This window comes from Bombina bombina, chromosome 5, assembly GCF_027579735.1.
Source record: "Bombina bombina isolate aBomBom1 chromosome 5, aBomBom1.pri, whole genome shotgun sequence".
Classification (NCBI taxonomy): Eukaryota; Metazoa; Chordata; class Amphibia; order Anura; family Bombinatoridae; genus Bombina; species Bombina bombina.
The window spans coordinates 541789407-541806137 of NC_069503.1; the positions used below are offsets into that span (position 1 = coordinate 541789407).

General features: G+C 39.8%; 1 protein-coding gene across 1 annotated transcript in view; it reads left to right on the forward strand.

The window, feature by feature from the left end:
• FYCO1 (FYVE and coiled-coil domain autophagy adaptor 1) overlaps positions 1-16731 on the forward strand; it is a 439711-nt gene that overhangs the window by 307893 nt on the left and 115087 nt on the right. The window contains exon 13 of the mRNA XM_053714489.1: positions 6913-7085. Coding sequence (XP_053570464.1) covers positions 6913-7085 — 173 coding nt within the window. The remainder of the gene's footprint in view (positions 1-6912; positions 7086-16731) is intronic.

Here is a 16731-nt window from a genome sequence, read left to right on the forward strand (position 1 = left end):
TCCAATGCCTCCTCTGCTTAGAATGACGTCACAGGCGTCTAATGGTCCCAAGCAATCCCGGCGTGCTGAATAGGAAAGGAGTCCCTGTACTCCATAGGTAAATAGAAACAAAAAAAAGGTCCCAGCACTATCCGGATGGTTCAGATGTATAAACAGGTATATGAAAAAAAGAAAAAAAGCTTTAAAGTAAAAAACAAAATCCTTTATTGATCATGAGATAGACTCATACTTTAAAAGCCTGCAGAAAACATCTGACCGGTTTCGGCTTACATAGCCGTAATCCTAGATGTAATCAAAGTGCACCTTATATACACAGAAGCGCCTCCCATGGGAGTATTGATTAAAAACAGAAACCTGAGCTCAATAGCTTAGCAACAGATTTTAAAGTTACAGACTTATAAATTCACCAAAACAGTGTCTTTGAACAAAGAATGCTGATTTGTTTATAAAAAATTCTAGTATTCTTGCTATAATAATAACAATACAAGATAATAATCAAAAGCATTGTTAGAATAAGAATAAATGTGTATATGAATATATAGAGGGCCTATGAAAAGATAAGATAAAATAGAGGCAAGTCCTGGATGTATGCATATATATCTCACATGCTTATTATTTCACCTCTTCCTCTTAATTATTTAAATATTTTTTCTTTAAGTTATTATACCTATGTTACTAACAAACCTAAATGTGAGATAATTAAATACATAATAGGAATGTGACATAAGAGCAGAATTTTTTTTTTTTTAAATTAATGATCAAAAAATAAAAGAGAAGTGGAAAGGAGGTATGTATATATGCATAAAATATAAAGTAATAACAGCTTAAGAGATCATGCAACTGCAGTTATATAAAGCAGACCTATATTATACCTAATAACAAAATGCTAAATAGTAAGGAAAAAATAATATGGCCCAGTTATAACAGAGGATGCCTATTCAGTAGAATATTAACATATATTTGGCAGGTAAACATTGGTATCTATGCCAAAAATTAATTATATCAAATTCAGAGTTGAAACCCCCAGGCAGCAGGCTACCGAGCTTGTGTATCCAATAAATCTCTTGTCTTAATAGTATTTGTACTTTGTCACCACCACGACGAGGTGTGGTGATTTGCTCGATAGCCTGCCACCTGAAGGTGCCAACTTCTCCATGATGAATTTCAAGAAAATGTTTAGCAAGTGCCGATACAGCTCTTTCTTGGGAGACATAGGACAAATGCTCCCTTATACGTTTGCCCACCATACGAGTGGTCTGACCAACATACTGTCTGTTACATTGTACGCATTCAATCAAATATATAACATACTTGTTGCCACATTTGATGCAACCTTTAGTATGAAATACCTCCTGTGTAATGGCTGAAGTGAAAGTTTTTGACACATGAATATGATCGCATGATTTACACGATCTTTTCCCACACTTGTAGGTACCCTTTACTTTTAGCCAAGAGCTACCACTATCCTGTTTCGGTAATAGGCTTGGGGAAAGCATATTTCCTAGTGATAGGTTACGTTTGTATACAAAATTGCAGCCATCCTCAAGGGTCTTAGTCGTTTGACTATTTCACAAACTTGATAATATTGATTAGAATATGCTGTAATTTGGGTCGTCTTGGTCTTAGTATATGTTTGTGGTTCTGTGTCTATAGCTTATATATATTCCTAACTATATATGTATACATATGTTTTTATGTGTTTATATGTGTATCTATGTCTGTAAATACTTTTTACAAGTACTACTGTATATCTATGGGGAAATAGCCTGTCATCTGAGATACGGCTTTCAGCACTCATAGTGATGGTTCCCACAACACAGCTGAAGGTAATGTGAGAAGATCTTCAGTGTGGAGAATGGTGTCTTGCTACAAGCAGCATTGAGGTATGTGCAGTCTTTTGTTTCTGGGGAGATTTTATGCATCAGAACAGGCTGACATTGTCCCCTATATGGGGAAGGGTAAGCAGTATTCACTAATGAAAATAAATGGTGTACCTGAAATCCCTTTATTTTATTTGCCAAAAGTTTGTAAAGACCTTTGTGGCTTATCTTGGGCTGGATGCTGGGAGATGCGTTTTTTGCTTGAGGGCTGTTAATTTTATTACTGGATGCAGGACTGCAGTGTTACGATTTTGTCTGCATATACAAAAGGGCACATGGCATATACTTTTTATTTCATTCATCATGTTGTTTGTACTGCGACCCATGCGGGTCTTAGTCAGGATTAGAGTACGCCCACGGTGGGCAGGGCCAAATCCAGTTTTCATCCGGATCACATAGCAAGCAGAGGCTGGGGCTCTGGAGGCCTAAGAGTTCATTAATTCCACAGACCAAGGTTCCCTTCCTGGGAACTCTAATAGATTCTATATCCATGAAGATTTTCTTGACAGAGGTCAGAAAGTTAAAGATTCTGAATACATGCCGAGCCCTTCGGTCCAATCCTCGGCCATCAGTGGCCCAGTGCATGGAGGTAATTGGATTGATGGTGGCGGCAATGGACATCATTCCGTTTGCTCGTTTTCATCTCAGACCACTACAGCTGAGCATGCTCAGACAGTGGAATGGAGACTATGCAAATTTGTCTCCTCAGATAGATCTGGATCAGAAGACAAGAGACTCTCTTCTTTGGTGGTTGTCTCAGGATCATCTGTCCAAAGGGACGTGCTTGCGCAGACCTTCATGGGTGATAGTGACGACGGACGCCATCCTTCTAGGTTGGGGTGCGGTCTGGAATTCCCTGAAGGCTCAGGGTGTGTGGACTCAGTCAGAGTCAATTCTTCCAATCAATATTCTGGAATTGAGGGCAATATTCAATGCGAATCAGGCGTGACCTCAGTTGGCTTCGGCCAAATTCATTTGCTTTCAGTCGGACAACATCATGACTGTGGCTTACATCAATCATCAGGGAGGAACAAGGAGTTCCTTAGCAATGAAAGAAGTATCCAAGATAATTCGGTGGGCGGAGGCCCACTCTTGTTATCTGTCAGCAATCTACATCCCAGGAGTGGACAACTGGGAAGCGGACTTTTTAAGCAGACAGACGTTTCATCCGGGGGAGTGGGAACTCCATCCAGAGGTCTTTGCCACTCTGATTCTCAGATGGGGCAGACCGGAGTTGGATCTGATGGCATCTCGTCAGAATGCCAAACTTCCAACATACGGATCCAGGTCAAGGGATCCTCAGGCCGAACTGATAGATGCCTTGGCAGTGCCTTGGTCGTTCAACCTAGCTTATGTGTTTCCACCGTTTGCTCTCCTGCCTCGGGTGATTGCTCGGATCAAACAGGAGAGGGCTTCAGTCATTCTAATCGCACCTGCGTGGCCTCGCAGGACTTGGTATGCCGATCTAGTGGACATGTCCTCTCTGCCGCCGTGGAAGCTTCCATTGAGGCAGGACCTTTTCATTCAGGGACCCTTCCAACACCCAAATCTAGTTTCTCTGCAACTGACTGCTTGGAGATTGAACGCTTGATCTTATCTAAGCGGGGGTTCTCTGATTCGGTCATTGATACTTTGATTCAGGCACGTAAGCCTGTCACCAGAAAGATCTATCATAAGATATGGTGTAAATATCTTGGTTGGTGCAAATCCAGGGGTTACTCATGGAGTAAGAGTTAAGATTCCTAGGATTCTGTCCATTCTCCAAGAAGGATTGGAGAAAGGGTTATCAGCGAGTTCCTTAAAAGGACAAATCTCTGCTTTGTCAATTTTGCTACACAAACATTTGGCTGATGTTCCAGACGTTCAGTCTTTTTGTCAGGCTCTAACCAGAATTAACCCTGTGTTTAGACCAATTGCTCCACCCTGGAGTTTGAATTTAGTTCTTAATGTTCTTCAAGGGGTTCCGTTTGAACCCATGCATTCCATAGATATTAAGTTGTTATCTTGGAAAGTTTTATTTTTGGTTGCTATTTCTTCTGCTCGTAGAATTTCGGAGCTTTCAGCGCTACAATGTGATTCGCCTTATATTATTTTCCATTCTGATAAGGTGGTTTTACGTACCAAACCTGGTTTTCTTCCCAAGGTTGTTTCTAATTAGAATATTAATCAAGAAATTGTGGTTCCTTCATTATGTCCTAATCCTTCTTCTAAGAAGGAGCGTATGTTGCATAACTTGGACGTGGTCCGTGCCCTGAAGTTTTACTTGCAAGCGACTAAGGATTTCCATCAATCATCTTCATTATTCATTGTCTTTTTTGGAAAGCGTAGGGTCAGAAGGCTACGGATACCTCCCTTTATTTTGGGCTGAAGAGTATCATCCGTCTGGCGTATGAGACTGCTGGACAGCAGCCTCCTGAAAGAATTAGGGCTCATTCTACTAGGGCTGTGGCTTCCTCAAGGGCATTTAAAAACGATGCTTCTGTTGAACAGATTTGCAAGGCTGCAACTTGGTCGTCTCTTCACACTTTTTCCAAATTTTACAAATGTGATACTTTTGCTTCTTCTGAGGCTGGTTTTGGGAGAAAGGTTCTTCAAGCAGTGGTGCCTTCCGTTTAGGTTCCTGTCTTGTCCCTCCCTTTCATCCGTGTCCTGTAGATTTGGTATTGTATCCCACAAGTAAGGATAAGTTCCGTGGACTTGTCATATCTTGTAGAAGAAAAGGAAATTTATGCTTACCTGATAAATTAATTTCTTCTACGATATGACGAGTCCACGGCCCACCCTGTCATTTTTAGACAGGTATATATTATATTTTATTTTTGTTAAACTTCAGTCACCTCTGCACCTTTGGCTTCCTAACTTCGGTCGAATGACTGGAGGTGGAGGGAAGGGAGGAGCTATATATACAGCTCTGCTGTGGTGCTCTTTGCCACATCCTGTTAGCAGGAGGTTAATATTCCACAAGTAAGGATGAAATCCGTGGACTCATATCGTAGAAGAAATAAATTTATCAGGTAAGTATAAATTTCCTTTATTTTAATTTTGAACATATTTTTTACTGTCTAACCCATAACTTATATGTTTGGTAAAATGTTATAGGTAAAAATAAATAGCAGGCACATGAAAAAAAGAAGATAAACGTTTGCTTGAAAATAGTTTTAATGGTTGACTGGACCACTAAATATGTTAAAGATGTGTTATTTGATTAGCAGTTATTATGCATGAACTTTTAAGTAATTATATATTTCTCTATTTATTATGTGTTAATTTTGGTCATATACTGCGCTTGTAGAATATATATATATATATTTACACACAGTGTGTGTGTATGTGTGTATATATATATATATATATATATATATATATATATATATATATATATATATATATATATATATATATATATAAATAATACATCCAACAAGGATGCACTAACATTCCTAAACTTTATTGTGAATGTTTTTGGGGCTGTCACCCCTTTCTCAGACAAAGATAAGTGGAAATCAAACATACTATATACCCATTGTCCCCCCCCCCCCCCCCCCCCCCCAGGGCACAGCCTTTCACAAGACCAGAAAAAAATAATTTCAGCTGTAGCAAATCATGTGTACACATAACAAAATAATGCCAAATCAAATCAGTCCACAATCCATGTATAAATATACAAATGCTCTGTATTAAAAAGTGACTAATGTGATATTTAGTGGGACATTAAATTTGGCTAACCCTACGTGGTATAGGTGTCAGACTGATATCTTCAGTTTCACCTATCCAACCACATAAACTATTAATAATTCAAAAAGGACTATAAACACTAATGTTTATAGTCCTTTTTGAATTACAAATAGTTTATGTGGTTGGATAGGTGAAACTGAAGATATCAGTCTGACACCTATACCACATAGGTGTCATATAGTAATAATGTAGTCTCACCAGTCCTGTCTTGATTGAGGTAGTTAATAAACGATATCCAAATTTGTAATGTCTTTTAATGTTAATATCTTTATTAGGAATATCATTATATAGAATATAGTCACTATCGCTACATAGCAGTTCCTTAAGAGAGCAAATGATTTATGTTAGTATCCTGGTGTTAAGTTGCCCTGACGACCCCACTTCAATAGAGTATAATCTTGTAGCAAGATGATGCTGTCTAGAATTTAATTCAGGCTCCTAATATTTGTGAATATATTTAATTAGACAATAGCACACCACTATTATTTATGATTATGATACTTGAGATTGTAGTGCAAGAGTGTATCAACGATATCTAGTGCGGTTGTTGACATGTCTCTATGACAACCGTGTAGGAACGGGTTGATGATTTTATCAACAGCCAACATCCCACCACGCCTCCCATCATCTTGATACACGCCTTGTTCAGGGCGCCGTTGACTACAGCGAAGATTTATTTATTTACTTTAGAAGGATAATATAGGTAAGATCCTTATATAGTAAACATATTAACTATATGTATACACTGACATATCTTATCAGTCACTTTTTAACACTGACCATTTTTATTAGCTACAGCTAACATTCTTTTTTCTGTCCTTGTGATAGGCTGTGCACTGGGGGGGGGGGGGGTGTACACCATGGGTATATAGTATGTTTAATTTACACTTATCTTTGTATAAAGAAGGGGTGACAGCCCTGAAAACGTTCACAATAAAGTTTGTGAATGTTTAAATCCCGAGAGTGCATTCTTGTTGGATTTATTGTTGATATTGAAGATTGCACCCTGGTCCAGTGGAGTTTTTGTTTGTTAGAGTGCGCCTTCAGGAAGAGAGAGAGAATATATATATATATATATATATATATATATATATATCTATACATACACACAAAGCAAGGCTGACAATTTTTAATAGATAAATCACTATTTTAATCAATATTGGAAGACGGAAATATCTATTTTCTACTGACATCATTTAATGTTATAATATTTGGTCATTTTATGTCATCCATAATTGAAACAGCATGTGATGAAATCACTATTTATCTTGTATATATATATTTTTTTATATGTTAGCCTTTGTGGACATATCTTCTGCTACTACTGCTGTAACAACTATGTTATGACAAAACACAGCGACAAAAAAGAGCGGTGCTGTCGGAATTGTTATAGGGAAAATCATATCAATAATTCCAGTGGTTCTGAGGAGTCCCGGGCTGCATCCAACACAGAAACTCGAGGAGTTACAGGTCAGTTTGTCAGTCTTACCTAACTAAATCATATTCTTGCATATTGAATTATTACATTTTGGATCAAACTGCTTTGGTTAGCTGGAGGTTTACTGTACTTTATGAAACCCAAAATGTTCTTTTGTGATTCAGACAGAATATACCATTTAAAAAAAGTTTCCAATTTACTTCTACAACAAAGTTGTTTTGTTCCTTTGATATTCTTTTGTTGAAGAGATACCTGGTTAGGTGTCTGGAGCACACAGCAGGAAATAGTGCTGCTATCTAGCGTTCTTGCAAATGGATAACATTCTTGCAAAACTGCTACCATATAGTGCTCCAGACACGCTCCGGAGCTTACCCCCTGCTTTTCAACAAAAGACACCAAGAGAAGGAAGACAATTTAATAATAGAAGTAAATTAGAAAATTTTTTAAATTGCATACTCTATCTGAATCAGGAAAGAACATTTTGGGTTTCATGTCCCTTTAATGTTATTTTAGGAATATCTATCTGATAACTATACATTTTATATGTACTATCACTTATTATTTGATGGGTTTTCCGCTGTTTTATTTACCTTGTACAGTAGTTTTGCCCTTCAGCTACATTATGCTCTTGGAAGCGTCTCTGCATTCTTTTCCGATTGCTCTATTAAAAAATTCCAACATATATTAATTATTACAAACAGTAGAGATCAGATAGATACAATATGGAAAAACACTTCCTTTTGGGTGGATGCTGCCGAACTTAGTCCCTCCTGCTGCTCTTCGGGAAATCGTTACATTTTTGAAATATCCATGCTTTATTTCCCGGAAATCAGCTCTGAACTTGCGGTATGGATTTTGAACGGAATAAGGCTCAAGATAGTGAAGTCCAATACTAAATGTAAAATCTTATCCCTCTTCCTTCTGAGTATTTTCCATTTAGTATTTGATTTCTCTTAAAGATATTGAGCTTTATTCCTTTCACGATTCATACTGCAAGTTTGGAGCTGATTCCTGTGGAGTGCAGCATCACCATTTAAAAAAAAAATATATATTAATTTCCCTAAAAAACTGAACATAAAGCAAACTTGTCATAGGTGACAAGATGCGGTCTATGCTATTTGCATTTATACATTTTTCAGCAGATAATGTTGCCTATTGTTTGTGTTTAAAAATTGTTCAATTCGTTTTGATTAAGGAACTATTTAAGATGATGACGTGCGATTGAGTGGTATGGATCTTTTGTTTACTGATTATTTTTTTGTAAAATGACTTGATCCCTAATAGTGCATCATATTATTTCTATAAAAAAAAAAACATATAAATTAGGACTGTTAAAGGGACATTGTACTTTTCTTTGCATAAATGTTTTGTAGATGATGCATTGAGAGCTTGCGTTAGAACTTTGCGCTAGACTTCATTAACCAGAGGTCAGACCTCTGGTTAATTAAATAAATGTCCCCCAATTGCCCCCCAAAATAAAGTGTATTGCTCCTTTTAAAAACAAAAACAAATTATGAGCATCTTTTTTATATTTTTTTTATTAAATAACTGCACAAAGCAGTTATAAGGGGTTAAAGTGAGGAGATGTGGGGTGTTAGAAAGAAAAACCACACTGAAAAGTGCCTTTACACTGCAGTTAACAACTTTGTATCATCTGCAAAAACTTTTGCTATTTAATCCTTGCTCCAAGTCATTAATAAAAATATTAAAAAGAACCAGGCACAGTACTGATCCCTGGGGAAAAAGATCCTACTGAGCATGGACACGAGCTCACAGGGTATAGGTATACTAGTCTGTGGTTGTCTGATGTCTGATGATGCAGGGGGCCAAAAAATTGGGGGGGGGGGGAGAAATAAATTTGTCTAAAATAAAATCTACTGCTTATTTGAAATTCAGAGTAGGTGCAAGACAATGCAATAGCATTTACTCTGAATTTTAAATGAGTAGTAGATTTTGTTCTAACAAATTTCAAAGTTATGTATTTCTCTTGTTAGGTGTATCCAGTCCACGGATCATCCATTACTTGTGGGATATTCTCCTTCCCAACAGGAAGTTGCAAGAGGATCACCCACAGCAGAGCTGCTATATAGCTCCTCCCCTAACTGCCATATCCAGTCATTCTCTTGCAAGCTCTCAACATAGCTGGAGGTAGTAAGAGGAAAGTGGTAAAATATAGTTAGTTTTTTCTTCAATCAAAAGTTTATTGTTTTTAAATGGTACCGGAGTTGTGCTATTTTATCTCAGGCAGCATTTAGAAGAAGAATCTGCCTGCGTTTTTCTATGATCTTAGCAGAAGTAACTAAGATCCACTGCTATTCTCACATATGTCTGAGGAGTGAGGTAACTTCAGAGGGAGAATGGCGTGCAGGGTATCCTGCAATAAGGTATGTGCAGTTAAGTTTTTCTAGGGATGGAATTTGCTAGAAAATGCTGCTGATACCGGATTAATGTAAGTTAAAGCCTAAATACAGTGATTTAATAGCGACTAGTATCAGGCTTGCTATGAGAGGTATATACTCTGATTAATGTGCAATATAAAACATTTGCTGGCATGTTTAACCGTTTTTATATATGCTTTGGTGATAAAACTTATTGGGGCCTAGTTTTTTTCCACATGGCTGGCTTTATTTTTGCCTAGAAACAGTTTCCTTAGACTTTCCACTGTTATAGTATAAAAGTTACAGTTGGTGCAGTTAAAATTACAAACTGTGACATTCAGCTTCCCTCAGCAGTCCCCTGCATGCTATAGGACATCTCTGAAGGGCTCAAAAGGCTTCAAAAGTAGGAGCTGTGGCAGTTGTTATGACTGTTTAAAAAACATATTTTTCGTTTTGTTAATCTGTTTTTTGTATTAAGGGGTTAATCATCCATTTGCAAGTGGGTGCAATGCTCTGTTAACTTGTTACATACACTGTAAAAATTTTGTTAGTTTAACTGCCTTTTTCCATTGTTATTTCAAATTTTGGCAAAATTTGTTTCTCTTGAAGGCACAGTAACGTTTTTTTATATTGCTTGTTAACTTGATTTAAAGTGTTTTCCAAGCTTGCTAGTCTCATTGCTAGTCTGTATAAACATCTCTGACATAGAGGAAACTCCTTGTTCATTATGTTTAAAAGCCATGGTGGAACCCCATAGGAGAATGTGTACTAAATGTATTGATTTCACTTTAAACAATAAAGATCAGCTGTTATCTTTAAAAGAATTATCACCAGAGGATTCTGACGAGGGGGAAGTTATGCCGACTAACTCTCCCCACGTGTCGGACCCTTCAAGGGACTCACGCTAAAATGGTGCCAAGTACATCAAAGACGCCCATAGTGATTACTTTGCAGGACATGGCGGCAATCATGGATAATACCCTGTCAGCGGTATTAGCCAGACTGCCTGAATTCAGAGGAAAGTGCGATAGCTCTGGGGTTAGACGTAATACAGAGCGCGCAGATGTTTTAAGGCCCATGTCTGATACTGCGTCACAATATGCAGAAGCTGAGGAAGGGCTTCAGTCTGTGGGTGACGTCTCTGACTCGGGGAAACCTGATTCCGATATGTCTACTTTTAAATTTAAGCTTGAGAACCTCTGGGTGTTGCTTGGAGAGGTTTTAGCTGCTCTGAATGACTGTGACACAATTGCAGTGCCAGAGAAATTGTGTAGACTGGATAAATACTACGCGGTGCCGGTGTGTACTGACGTTTTTTCCAATACCTAAAAGGTTTACAGAAATTATTACTAAGGAGTGGGACAGACCCGGTGTGCCGTTTTCCCCCCCTCCTATTTTTAGAAAAATGTTTCCAATAGACGCCACCACACGGGACTTATGGCAGACGGTCCCTAAGGTGGAGGGAGCAGTTTCTACTTTAGCAAAGCGTACCACTATCCCTGTCGAGGACAGTTGTGCTTTTTCAGATCCAATGGATAAAAAATTAGAAGGTTACCTTCAGAAAATGTTTATTCAACAAGGTTTTATCCTGCAGCCCCTTGCATGCATTGCTCCTGTCATTGCTGCTGCGGCGTTCTGGTTTGAGTCTCTGGAAGAGGCCTTTCAGACAGCTACTCCATTGACTGAAATACTTGACAAGCTTAGAACACTTAAGCTAGCTAATTCTTTTGTTTCTGATGCCATTGTTCATTTGACTAAACTAACGGCTAAGAATTCTGGATTCGCCATCCAGGCGCGTAGGGCGCTATGGCTTAAATCTTGGTCAGCTGACGTGACTTCAAAGTCTAAATTACTTAACATTCCCTTCAAGGGGCAGACCCTATTCGGGCCTGGTTTGAGGGAAATTATTGCTGACATTACTGGAGGTAAGGATCATACCCTTCCTCAGGACAGGGCCAAATCAAGGGCCAAACAGTCTAATTTTCGTGCCTTTCGAAACTTCAAGGCAGGTGCAGCATCAACTTCCTCTGCTACAAAACAAGAGGGAACTTTTGCGCAATCCAAGCCGGCCTGGAAATCTAACCAGGCCTGGAGCAAAGGCAAGCAGGCCAGAAAGCCTGCTGCTGCCTCTAAGACAGCATGAAGGAACGGCCCCCTATCCGGCAACGGATCTAGTAGGGGGCAGACTTTCTCTCTTCGCCCAGGCGTGGGCAAGAGATGTTTAGGATCCCTGGGCGTTGGAGATCATATCTCAGGGATATCTTCTGGAATTCAAAGCTTCCCCCCCACAAGGGAGATTTCACCTTTCGAGATTATCTGTAAACAAGATAAAGAAAGAGGCATTCTTACGCTGTGTGCAAGACCTCCTAATAATGGGAGTGATCCATCCAGTTCCACAGATGGAACAAGGACAGGGATTTTATTCAAATCTGTTTGTGGTTCCCAAAAAAGAGGGAACCTTCAGACCAATTTTGGATCTAAAGATCTTAAACAAATTCCTCAGAGTTCCATCGTTCAAAATGGAAACTATTCGGACAATCCTACCTATGATCCAGGAGGGTCAGTACATGACCACAGTGGATTTGAAGGATGCTTACCTTCACATACCGATTCACAAAGATCATCATTGGTTCCTAAGGTTTGCCTTTCTAGACAGGCATTACCAGTTTGTGGCTCTTCCCTTCGGGTTAGCTACAGCCCTAAGAATTTTTACAAAGGCTCTGGGGTCTTTTCTGGCGGTCCTAAGACCACGGGGCATAGCAGTGGCCCCTTATCTAGACAACATCCTGATACAGGCGTCAAACTTCCAAATTGCCAAATCTCATACGGACATAGTGTTGGCATTTCTGAGGTCGCATGGGTGGAAAGTGAACGAGGGAAAGAGTTCTCTATCACCCCTCACAAGGGTTTCCTTCCTAGGAACTCTGATAGATTCTGTAGAAATGAAAATATACCTGACGGAGTCCAGGTTATCAAAGCTTCTAAATTCCTGCCGTGTTCTTCACTACATTCCGCGCCCTTCGGTGGCTCAGTGTATGGAAGTGATCGGCTTAATGGTAGCGGCGATGGACATAGTGCCATTTGCGCGCCTACATCTCAGACCGCTGCAATTATGCATGCTCAGTCAGTGGAATGGGGATTACACAGATTTGTCCCCTCTGCTAAATCTGGATCAAGAGACCAGAGATTCTCTTCTATGGTGGCTATCTCGGGTCCATCTGTCCAAAGGTATGACCTTTCGCAGGCCAGATTGGACAATTGTAAAAACAGATGCAAGCCTTCTAGGTTGGGGTGCAGTCTGGAATTCCCTGAAGGCTCAGGGATCGTGGACTCAGGAGGAGAAACTCCTCCCAATAAATATTCTGGAGTTAAGAGCAATATTCAATGCTCTTCTAGCTTGGCCTCAGTTAGCAACCCTGAGGTTCATCAGATTTCAGTCGGACAACATCACGACTGTGGCTTACATCAACCATCAAGGGGGGACCCGGAGCTCCTCTTGCGATGTTAGAAGTCTCCAAGATAATTCGTGGGGCAGAGACTCACTCTTGCCATCTATCAGCGATCCATATCCCAGGTGTAGAGAACTGGGAGGCGGATTTTCTAAGTCATCAGACTTTTCATCCGGGGGAGTGGGAACTCCATCCGGAGGTGTTTGCTCAATTGGTTCATCGTTTGGGCACACCAGAATTGGATCTCATGGCGTCTCGCCAGAACGCCAAGCTTCCTTGTTACGGATCCAGGTCCAGGGACCCAGAAGCGACGCTGATAGATGCTCTAGCAGCACCGTGGTTCTTCAACCTGGCTTATGTGTTTCCACCGTTTCCTCTGCTCCCTCGACTGATTGCCAAAATCAAACAGGAGAGAGCATCGGTGATCTTGATCGTGCCTGCGTGGCCACGCAGGACCTGGTATGCAGACCTGGTGGACATGTCATCTTTTCCACCTTGGCCTCTGCCTCTGAGACAAGACCTTCTACTACAAGGTCTTTTCAATCATCCAAATCTTATTTCTCTGAGACTGACTGCCTGGAGATTGAACGCTTGATTTTATCAAGGCGTGGCTTCTCCGAGTCAGTCATTGATACCTTAATACAGGCACGAAAGCCTGTAACCAGGAAAATCTACCATAAGATATGGCGCAAATATCTTCATTGGTGTGAATCCAAGAATTACTCATGGAGTAAGGTTAGGATTCCTAGGATATTGTCCTTTCTCCAAGAGGGTTTGGATAAAGGATTATCAGCTAGTTCTTTAAAGGGACAGATTTCTGCTCTGTCTATCCTTTTGCACAAGCGTCTGGCAGAGGTTCCAGACGTCCAGGCATTTTGTCAGGCTTTGGTTAGAATTAAGCCTGTGTTTAAACCTGTTGCTCCCCCATGGTGCTTAAACTTGGTTCTTAAGGTTCTTCAAGGAGTTCCGTTTGAACCCCTTCATTCCATTGATATCAAACTTTTATCTTGGAAAGTTCTGTTTTTGATGGCTATTTCCTCGGCTCGTAGAGTCTCTGAGTTATCAGCTTTACGATGTGATTCTCCTTATCTGATTTTCCATACAGATAAAGTAGTTCTGCGTACAAAACCTGGGTTTTTACCTAAGGTAGTTTCCAACAAGAATATCAATCAAGAGATTGTTGTTCCATCATTGTGTCCTAATCCTTCTTCAAAGAAGGAACGTCTTTTACATAATTTGGACGTAGTCCGTGCTTTAAAGTTTTACTTACAAGCGACTAAAGATTTTCGTCAAACATCTTCCCTGTTTGTTGTTTACTCTGGACAGAGGAGAGGTCAAAAGGCTTCGGCAACCTCTCTTTCTTTTTGGCTTCGGAGCGTAATACGCTTAGCCTATGAGACTGCTGGACAGCAGCCCCCTGAAAGGATTACAGCTCATTCTACTAGAGCTGTGGCTTTCACCTGGACCTTTAAAAATGAGGCTTCTGTTGAACAGATTTGCAAAGCGGCGACTTGGTCTTCGCCTCATACCTTTTCAAAATTTTACAAATTTTATACTTTTGCTTCTTCGGAGGCTATTTTTGGGAGAAAGGTTCTACAGGCAGTGGTCCCTTCTGTTTAAGTACCTGCCTTGTCCCTCCCTTCATCCGTGTACTTTAGCTTTGGTATTGGTATCCCACAAGTAATGGATGATCCGTGGACTGGATACACCTAACAAGAGAAAACATAATTTATGCTTACCTGATAAAATTATTTCTCTTGTGGTGTATCCAGTCCACGGCCCGCCCTGTCCTTTTAAGGCAGGTCTAAATTTTAAACTACAGTCACCACTGCACCCTATGGTTTCTCCTTTCTCGGCTAGTTTCGGTCGAATGACTGGATATGGCAGTTAGGGGAGGAGCTATATAGCAGCTCTGCTGTGGGTGGTCCTCTTGCAACTTCCTGTTGGGAAGGAGAATATCCCACAAGTAATGGATGATCCGTGGACTGGATACACCACAAGAGAAATAAATTTATCAGGTAAGCATAAATTATGTTATTTCCACTCCCCCTGTACCATGTGATAGCCATCAGCCAATCACAAATGCATATACGTATAGTCTGTGAATTCATGCACATGCTCAGTAGGAGCTGATGAATCAAAAAGTGTAAATATAAAAGACTGTGCACATTTTTTTTAATGGAAGTAAATTGGAAAGTTGATTTTAATTACATGCTGTATCTGAATCATGAAAATTTAATTTGACCTGAGTGTCCCTTTAAGTATAAAATATTTCATATATACATAGCTACACATATGCACATACACATACAAATTTGATCCATTCCCATGCTACAGAACCTGTTTTCTTCTGTTATGTGTGATCAGTCCACGGGTCATCATTACTTCTGGGATATAACTCCTCCCCAACAGGAAATGCAAGAGGATTCACCCAGCAGAGCTGCATATAGCTCCTCCCCTCTACGTCAGTCCCAGTCATTCTCTTGCACCCAACGACTAGATAGGATGTGTGAGAGGACTATGGTGATTATACTTAGTTTTTATGACTTCAATCAAAAGTTTGTTATTTTACAATAGCACCGGAGCGTGTTATTACTTCTCTGGCAGAGTTTGAGGAAGAATCTGCCAGAGTTTTTTACTATGATTTTAACCGGAGTTGTTAAGATCATATTGCTGTTCTCGGCCATCTGAGGGAGGTAAAGGCTTCAGATCAGGGGACAGCGGGCAGATGAATCTGCATTGAGGTATGTAGCAGTTTTTATTTTCTGAATGGAATTGATGAGAAAATCCTGCCATACCGTTAAAAATGACATGTATGTATACACTTCAGTATTCTGGGGATGGTATTTCACCGGAACTACTCTGTTAAAGGTCACTAATCCTTTTAATAACTATTTTTCATGTTAAACGTTTTTTGCTGGAATGTAGAATCGTTTACATTGCTGAGGTACTGTGTGAATAAATATTTGGGCATTATTTTCCACTTGGCAGCCTTTTTTGCTTTTATTTGTGACAGTTTCGTTTCTCTTCACTGCTGTGTGGGAGAGGGAGGGGCCGTTTTTGGCGCTCTTTGCTACGCATCAAAAAATTCCTGTCAGTTACTTTTATATTTCCTGCATGATCCGGTTCATCTCTGACAGATCTCAGGGGTCTTCAAACTTCTTTGAAGGGAGGTAAATTCTCTCAGCAGAGCTGTGAGAATTCTTATAGTGACTGTGAATAAAAACGTTGCTTTGCATTTTTTATGTCAAATTTAATTATTGTTATTTTACTAATGGGAACAAACCTTTGCTAAAAGTTGTGTTGTTTTAAAGTTTGATGCTATAACTGTTTTTCAGTTCATTATTTCTACTGTCATTTAATCGTTCAGTACCTCTTTGAGGCACAGTACGTTTTTACTAAAAAAGATTATAACCAAGTTGTAAGTTTTTTGCTAGTGTGTTAAACATGTCTGACTCAGAGGAAGATATCTGTGTCATTTGTTCCAATGCCAAGGTGGAGCCCAATAGAAATTTATGTACTAACTGTATTGATGCTACTTTAAATAAAAGTCAATCTGTACAATGTGAACAAATTTCACCAAACAGCGAGGGGAGAGTTATGCCGACTAACTCGCCTCACGCGGCAGTACCTGCATCTCCCGCCCGGGAGGTGCGTGATATTATGGCGCCTAGTACATCTGGGCGGCCATTACAGATAACATTACAAGATATGGCTACTGTTATGACTGAAGTTTTGTCTAAATTACCAGAACTAAGAGGCAAGCGTGATCACTCTGGGGTGAGAACAGAGTGCGCTGACAATACTAGGGCCATGTCTGATACTGCGTCACAGCTCGCAGAGCATGAGGA